General features: G+C 40.1%; 1 protein-coding gene across 2 annotated transcripts in view; it reads left to right on the top strand.

Moving 5' to 3' along the window:
- Window positions 1-605: 605 nt before the first annotated feature.
- Window positions 606-8,999, top strand: part of EMB2730 (Ribonuclease II/R family protein) — a 53,568-nt gene continuing 45,174 nt past the window's right edge. The window contains exons 1-6 of one of the 2 annotated variants that reach the window (XM_088968989.1): window positions 606-758; window positions 886-1,180; window positions 1,591-1,750; window positions 1,901-2,014; window positions 2,099-2,176; window positions 2,245-2,376. In XM_088968989.1, the coding sequence (XP_088825115.1) occupies window positions 909-1,180; window positions 1,591-1,750; window positions 1,901-2,014; window positions 2,099-2,176; window positions 2,245-2,376 (756 nt within the window). In that variant the 5' untranslated portion in view covers window positions 606-758; window positions 886-908. Of the gene's footprint in view, window positions 1,181-1,590; window positions 1,751-1,900; window positions 2,015-2,098; window positions 2,177-2,244; window positions 2,377-8,999 lie in introns of both variants that reach the window. The other variant, XM_088968988.1, reaches the window with a different exon arrangement.

Here is an 8,999-nt window from a genome sequence, read left to right as displayed (position 1 = left end):
AATTTTGCCACATACTTTACTTGGTCGGTTGTGCCTGGTTTTCTTGTTTCTTTCATTGTAACTGATTCTTCATCGAGTTGATGAATGAATTGACACATGTTTTACTTAAAAAAAGGGGTAATTTGACTTCAGTCCACCTCAGAATCGTACAATAAAACAAATATGAGGCAGACTGAACTCAAAAAATGCCAAAAAGAAAAAAAAGAAAAGAAAAAAGTGGTCAGTTAAACTGTTACTATCAAACACCGGCGTATTTACATTTCATTTGGCCCTTCTGATAGTGGCAGGGAAATATAATGCCCGTTTGGGAGGGCTTTCATACAACAACTTTGGCATTCTATTAGCTGAAAAACCTGGAACACTGTAAAGCTATATTTGATAAAATGTAAAACCCTGAAAGTCATTTTTTTGGCTAACAAAACCCAGAAAGCCATAAACAGGTATTTCGAAGCCTTAAAATCGACTTTCTGGTGAAATAGCTTGATTAACGCAGTTGTATTAAAGCGGAAGCCCTCCCAAACGGGCCTATAATCTCCAATTTATGTCCTGGAAGGATTTGGACCCGGACCAATAGAAATAGGGTCGGACTGGTTCGATGTAGAGTCGACCCGGATATCAGTTCTTGCAGAGAGAAAACAAGGCTCACTCGGTAATGGTGGGCATTCTAGGCTTTCTGTACACTTCAATGGACATTGTTCTCCCTTACAACCAGACAAACTTTATCACCATTTATCAACGAGGCCACACAAGCCAAAGAAGTCCGTTATTCCAGGCTATCAATTTCTCAAGCTTTCTCTACCATTTCTCATAAGAAATCTAGCTCTGAAGAACCTTTGTTGATCTTTCTATTTTCTTTCAGTTTAACTCTTATCCATGTTTCTGTAGCTATGTGTCTTTAAGTTTCGAAGATGACGATGGCTGTACGAGCAGCGAATAGCTGCTCCGTCTTTCGCTCTGTTTCTTCGCCTCCTTTCTCCTCGTTTCGATGTCGTCTCTCCCATTTCGCTCCCTCTCGATTTCTCAGAGTCTCAAAATTAAGGTTTCAAGCACCGGCTTCTCGGCCGGAGAAGCTTCTTCCCTATTGGGGCATTCTCAGCTGTTCTGTTTACAGTCTCGTTGAGAGCGTCATGGAAGAGCTCGAAGTGTTGAGGGCGAGGAAGCGAGTTTATGCCAGCAGCAAGTAAGTTCTTCCTATCCCTTCTTCCCCCTTAGCAATTTCTGTTGAAATTGATGCTTTTTCTTAGTCTAATTGTATAAGTTCTCGATGGCAGGCGCCTCTCCACTTTGGTTAATAGCCGTTAAACACATGAGATTGGATTAGTTTATAATGTACTCTCTGTATATATTTATTAGTCTCCAAGTCTTTAATTAGTTCCTTGTTAGCTTAACTTCTCAATTATCACGTATGGATTTTTAGAAAAAATATTCTTCGTCTTATTGTGAAAATTATTTATTTTATTTTGATATGTAGAGTAGATTTGCTGACGAATATGCTCGATATATTAATGACAAAAGGTGGTGGTTCTTGACAATACAATTACAACATATTTCCATCGTTATGTTGAGCTAACAAATGGACGTACTTTGCAGAGTGGGATTAGTAAGCAGCGGGCAGCTTGTTGAGGGTAAAGTCCATAAGCGGGTACTGCAGAAAGGGCTACTTCTGGAATTCCGGAAGGATTCTGAACGGGTACTACTGGCAGTTGCACAGAAACCCGATGGCAAAAAGAACTGGGTGGTGTCTGATCAGGTTCTAGTAGAAACAAATATTGCGGCCTGTTGAATAGGTTGCTAGGTGTTTAGATTCTTTGTATAATTGTATTCTTTGCTATAGAGGAGTAATTACTCGAATATCTACAAGATATTCTAACTTTCATACACCCACCTTTTTATGTGACAGAATGGGGTGACATCCTCAATTAAACCACAACAAATTACATTCATTGTTCCTGGTGTGGAAAATTTTGACCACACGGAGATATCAGATTTCATTGAGAAAGCTCATAAAAACTTGGTATGTTGATTACATTCTTTTTTAAGGGAAGAAACGAAAGCCCCCAAAATTTTTGTTTTTCTTAACAATGATGTTGTCATGTAGGACCCAACATTACTTGAATATGCTTGGATGGAGCTACTGGAGAAGAACAAGTCAGTGGCAGCAGAAGAGCTTGCTGAGGTAATTTTTCTCAAAGGACAATAATTTGGATCTGTTTCTCCTTTAGTGAACTTCTTGCACAATTACAGATTATTTTTGGTAGCGTGGAGCCGGTGGAGAGCTATTGCGCCCATTTATTACTATCAAAAGATGAAGTTTACTTCAGTGTGGTGGAGGCTAAAGGATCCCACTCTGTTTATGGGCCTCGCCCTGCTGTGCAGGTTCTTGTTATTTCTGCTTTATTTGTTTTATACTCTGGTAACCTTGGCTATACATGTATATAGAGAATGATCAGTCTTATTGAATTGTTGCATAAATTCTAGGGGAATGCTAGTATTATATAGCCATCTAGGGAATGTACAATTTTCCACCAGGTCACTTATGGTTGTGTAGTGAACTAACCTACTTCTACTTACCTATTGAGCTAGTTATTACATAAAAGTCCAAATTTAAGTAAAAGCTAGAAAACAAACAATAAATGTTTTACCTGTAACAGGGTCTAGGATAAAAGAAAAAAATGGTACAAGTAAAAAATTAGAAGATCCATTGGTGCTTTCATGTACCACATAGAACTCAGTTTACTTGTATCAAAAGAATACAGAGGACTAGTCAATGTCTTGAAAATGCATGAAAGATCAGAAGGATCTTAAATACTTATATTTTCAGATGAGAAAATCCAAATGTGGCTAATTCCGTGAAGGATGAATTGATGGTTTTACTACATGGTTTCAGGTTGACAAAGCTATTGGGGTTTAGACAGTTGGAGGTGGAAGGGGACTCAAAAGTAATCATTTCATGGGCAAGATGTAATAGAAACATTCCTTGGACTATCAAAAATGTATATAGGGAAGTTGAAAGGATTGCAAGACAGTCTCTGGGCCCCTATTGTGGAGAAATTTGATAAGTGCTTGGCGGCTTGGAAAAAGAATTACATTTCAATAGGGGGTAGGGTGACTTTAATTAAGGCTACACTTGCCAACCTTCCAACCTACTTCATTTTTGTGTTTAGGATCCCTATAAGGGAGGCTAAGAAACTGGAGAAGAGAATGAGGGACTTTCTATGGGAACCAAGAGAGGTGAAAGAGGATCACTTGATCAAATGGGAGATAGTTAACAAACCAAAGGAAGAAGGGGGTTTAGGGATAGGGAACATAGTGTTGAAGAATGTAGCACTTCTAGGGAAGTAGCTATGGAGATGGCCGAGAGAGAGAGAGAGAGAGAGAGAGAGAGATTATGGCATGAGGTGGTGGCAAGCATTCATGGTTGTGCAAGAAATGATTGGGATTCCGGGATATCTCGTCGAATTACCCTTACTACACCTTGGAAGGCTATACATGGTATTCTCCCTCGCTTCCTCAGTTTCATCAGGTATGATGCTTGTTCTGGTAATGCTATTCTTTTCTGGGAGGATATTTGGGTGGGTACTCAACCCCTCAAAGATTGTTTCCCTTTGTTCTATTCCTTTTCCCTTTACAAACATGAGCCAATTGCAACTTTTCTCTTGAGCCCGTTAAATCCCTTATCTTTAAACTGGGACTTTGGATTTCGTAGAGGGTTAAGGGATGGTGAGTCGAATTGTGTTATTGAGCTAATTCATTTACTAGAATCCGTTTGCTTGGACCACACTTCTTCTGATCAACGGATTTGGACTCCTCTTCCAAAAGGTATTTTTACTTGCTCTTCTTTTCTAAAATCCCTCAGTTCTAACCCCTCTTCCCAAGGATTCCTTGTCAAAGAAGTCTGGGCGCGACCTATTCCCCCAAAAATTGCTGTATTTTGCTGAGAAGTCTTCTATGGGAAGATCAATACTTTGGAAAACTTACAGAAAAAGAGACCCTCGCTTTGTCTTTCCCCAAATTGGTGTTCCTTGTGTAAGGCCGAGAATGAGGACTGTGTCCATTTGCTGATCTCCTGTTCCTTTGCTACAGCTATATGGAGGTGGAGCCTTTGTCTATTTGGAGGTAGGTGGTCTCTGCCTTCTGATTTAAGCTTATTCAACCCATCTGTCTTTGTTTGGCACACTAGAAGAGGTAAGGTCATGTGGAGATGTGTTAGGGCAGCCACTCTGTGGACTCTTTGAGAGGAAAGGAATGCAAGAATTTCTTTAGAGAAGGAAAGAGGGTTAGATGAAATGAAGGATTGTATCCTAACAAGAGCAATCCTTTGGCTGAAAACTGTGGATATCTTTGATGACTTCTCCTTTGATGATTTGTGGAGAAATTGGCTAGTAATAGCCAACACTTCAACAAAGAAGGAGAGAATTCTGTCAGAATGGGTTCCGCCTTTGGAAGGTGTCATTAAGTTGAACTTTGATGGAAGCAGCCAAGGCAATCCCGGGCCTTCAGGTATAGGGGGTATCTTGAGAAATGAGGACAACAACATAATTTCCCTATTCTTAGGACCGGTGGGAGTGGGGGATTCCACAAGGGCAGAAATACTTGCGGCAGTACAAGGAATTCAGATCGCCAACCAGCTTGGGATGGAGCATCTCCTAGTTGAAGGGGACTCTCAGGTGGTAATCAGGTGGCTCCTAAACTTGGATACCACCATTTGGGGCTACAAAGATCTCATCAAAAAAGTAAAGTGGTTAACCAGCAATATGAGAGTTGAGGTAAAATGGGTTAGTATGTCTGCTAATTCTTTGGCTGATGCTCTAGCCAAACAGGGGGTTTCTATGTAAGATCTTTTTTGTGCTTCTATGTAAGTTGTTATTAATTAGGAAATCTGTACTTAACCAGCCCGGAGAGGTTGCAACTCATACCTTTCCAGGATGACTTTGTACTATTTTTATTGCTGATTTATAAAATCATTTCAATTATCAAAAAAAAAGAGAGTTAAATGCTGAATTCAAGTGGGTAAGGAGTGCAAATGGGCTAGCTGACTCCCCTGCGAAACAAGGGGCAGCAAGGCAGCAACTGTTTTGGGCTTCTTTGTAACCTAGCTTTTATTATTGGGGATGACATTATCGTTTTCAACTTGTACTGTTTTTACATATATTTAATTAATAAAATCAAATTTCTACTGATAAAAAACTGAGAAATTCAAGTGTATTTATGTATCTGCATATGCTCTTATGTCATTTAACCCAACATCCAGAAACTTTTTTTTTTAAGAATCAAGAAGAAAGAAAATTTATTAAAAGAAAAGGTTACATCCTATCACATTGGTTGTCTAGATGACACACCAACAACTTCAAGTACATACTTCAATTATATGTCCAGAACATTAAACTGTGAATGCATCTACATTACAAGGCTGTAACTCAAGTGAATTTCAGAAATTTTCCAATAAATCAACTTTGGAGACTTGATCAAAATCTGGGAGCCCGAGGACCCACTCTGATATCAGATTGGACACTGAAGCTACCAGGTATTCTATATTGTTGGCCCAATTCTCGAATACTCTTCTGTTTCTCTCCCTCCAAATAGACCAACATACTGCAAAAGGGATGCAGCTCCAAACAATACTGGCTTTCTTACTTCCTCTGAACTTTGGCCACAGAGCAAATGTTTCTACTGGATCTGAAGGCTGGAAGCTACACATGCCAAATAAGAAGGAAAAGAACTTCCATATGAAGCTTGCTATGCTGCATGTGAAGAACAAGTGGAACAAAGTTTCTTCCTCCTTGCATAAATAGCACCTGCTTGCCATATGAAATCACCTAGATTTCAGATGATCAGTGGTGAGGATGCTGTCATGTGCCACCAACCATGCAAAGGCCTCTACCTTGGGGGTATTGGATTCCCCCAAACTCCTTTTATCTGGACTGAGCCCCCCTCTTCTTTGATTAATGCTTTGTAGAATGACTTAACTGTGAATCTGCCCTCCTTAACCAGAGACCATCTTCTGTGCCTCTTGAAATGTTAGTTCCTTCTAGCTTTTCCAACAGTAGTATACATTTTCCACTTCTTGATCTAGTAAAGGTCTTCTGAACTTCGGATTCCAGATCAATTGCTCCCCTCTCCACTCATAACATTGAACTATTGAGACTTGTTGTTCTGTTAGTTTGTATAATCTTGGGCACACCTCACTTAACTTCCCTATCTCCCACCACTCATCTTCCCAAAACCTAACCCTCGAGCCTTCCCCCACTCTAAATTAGACAAAACTCTTAAATTCTTGGTTAAAGCCCATAATTCTTTTCCAGACACTCACCCCATAGGATCTCTTCACTTCCTTTGATTCCCATCCGAATCTTATCACTCCATACTTCCTGACAACCATCCTTCTCCACAAAGCCTCCCTCTCTCTCCCTTGCCCAAACCTCCACAACCACTTCCTATAAGTGCTTTGTTCATCAGCTTTACCCTTCTCAGCCCCAAACCCCACCCCCCCCCCCTCCTTTGGTTTGCATACCTTTTGGAATTTTTTAACTCCCCCTACTCCTTACCATAGGAAGTCTCTTTGAACTTTTTTCAAATTTCATGGCCACTTCAGTAGGAATCCTTAGCAAAAAAAGATAATATGACGGTAAACTAGCCAATATTCAGAAAAGGAAATTGGTACGCATACATAATATTTGAAATGGATTTTTCTTCTTAGAGATTTCAAGGACTTGGTAAAGGTTTTAAAAGGGCAGTAATATGGGAAGTGCGCTTTCATATTTAATATGGTGATTATTCATATTGAAGCATTATACTTGCAGCAAAGCATTTAATTGATGACTGGTTTATTCTATATTGTAAGCAACCTGATTTGTATAGGTCCTGATATAGGTATAGATGCAGCACTGGCTGTCCAGTCCCATGCAGCTGGTGATAAAAGAGAACCTATCCACTTTATGGACATTGTGGGAGGAGAGGGGTGAATTAATTTTTAAGGGGAAGAGCAGTTCCGGGTGTGGAATTATTCAAAGCATCAAGGTGATGGGTGAAAATACCTATGGGTTACATCTCTAGAGGATGACAATAGATAGCAGATTCCTCTAGGTCTAGAGTTTTCATTTCATCACAATAGAACCCTCCAGTCACAAATCGGATTAAGCTAAATTGATAGCTGTACTGTAGTAGTTTCAGCATCCAGGTGCCTTTGGCATAGGATTGTATTTAGAGATGGTAATGGCTTAATTACTGCAGTCTGATTATGATTGGTGACCCTAGTAGAGCAGAATTAACATACTAAGGACACCTGTTGGAAGTTGTACCCTCATCTAGTTCCAACGAAGCTTAGAAATAAGAAAATGAATGCTAATATGGCTGTTAACAACGATAGTACAACTTCATCAGGCACAAGAGGCACTCCTCTAGATACCCTAGCTGTAGTCCGAGCTGCTCTGACTTAGCTAGAAAATGAATTTAGTAATTCAGCTCAGCCTACATCAGTTCAACAACCTACTTCAGCCCTTGCTCATACAGGTACAAGAGCTACTGCTTACCACGCTTCTGTCCCACGTAATACTAGACCTTCCTGGGTAATACATTCAGGTGCTTCAGATCATATGACCAACATATCTACTCTATTTAACACCTATTATTTATCCTCTAGGAGAGAGGAAGTTTCTATTGTTGATGGCTCTCTTGTACCAATTTCTAGCAAGGGAGACATCAGATTATCAGATACCATCACCTTGTCCTTAGTTTTGCATGTTCCCAAGCTTAGTGCTAATTTACTTTCAGTTAGTAGTGTTGAAGTTTGACCTGCCCTAGAATTCTGTCTTGTTCGTTGACTGTAAAGTAAACAACAAGTAGGTGAAGAAAGAAGAAGAGAGAAAGGAGAGGAAAGAGAGAAAGGCTAGTTCGAGTTAGAGAAAGATAATCTCCCTAGATTCAGCCAGACCTGTTATTATATTATTAACTTGATGGAAAAGACTTAAGTGCCCTTCTTTAAGTAAGAAGCACTCGAACTAATATAACAGTACACATCAACCTTCTCAACAAGTACAAAGACCGAAATACCCCTTCACTAACACCACTAACACTCCCCCTCAAGCTGGTGAGTATATATCATATAATCCTAGCTTGTTACATATGTAGTCCACTCTCCCCCGACTCAAACCTTTTGTAAACAGGTCTGCCCACTGGTTTCCCGTACTAACATATGCAGTTTCTATCACCCCATTCAGCTCCTTATCTCTCACAAAATGACAGTCAACTTCGATGTGCTTGGTTCTTTCATGAAACATTGGATTGGAAGAGATATGAATTGCTGCCTGATTGTCACAATAGAGCTTCATTGGAGTACTAATGTCATATCCTATCTCCTGTAGAAGGTTCCTCAGCCACACTAATTCACAAGCAGTATGTGCCATGGCCCTATATTCTACTTCTGCATTGCTTCTTGCCACAACTGTTTGCTTCTTACTTTTCCACGTTACCAGGTTACCCCCCAGAAAGGTGTAATAGCCAGTGGTGGATCGTCTGTCAGACATAGAACCTGCCTAATCAGCATCGATGTATCCTTCTACTACCAGTTTTCCACCACTCCTATACAGCAAACCACGACCAGGAGCTCCTTTCAGATACCTCACAATCCTTAGCACTGCATTCCAATGTGGGACCAAAGGTTTCTGCATGAACTGACTCACCACACTAACCGCAAATGAAATATCTGGCCGAGTAATGGTTAGATAGTTTAGTTTGCCTACAAGCCGTCGATATCTGCCAGGGTCTTTAAATACTTCACCTATATCATTGCTCAGCCTTGTATTTGTTTCCATAGGTGTCTTAGCCGGTTTAGTACCCAACAACCCTGTTTCTTCCAATAAATCGAGCACATATTTCCTCTGACACAAATTAATGCCATGCTTAGATCCTGCTACCTCTATGCCCAAAAAGTATTTCAACTTGCCAAGGTCCTTTGTCTGAAAGTGTTCCTGTAGGAATGCCTTCAATCTGTCAATGCCCAT

The sequence above is a fragment of the Nelumbo lutea genome, chromosome 2 (assembly GCF_056320005.1).
Source record: "Nelumbo lutea isolate HS-2025 chromosome 2, American lotus-T2T, whole genome shotgun sequence".
In the NCBI taxonomy this organism is placed as follows: domain Eukaryota; kingdom Viridiplantae; phylum Streptophyta; class Magnoliopsida; order Proteales; family Nelumbonaceae; genus Nelumbo; species Nelumbo lutea.
Note: the sequence above shows the minus strand (reverse complement) of the source record. Positions and strands in the feature narration are given on the sequence as shown.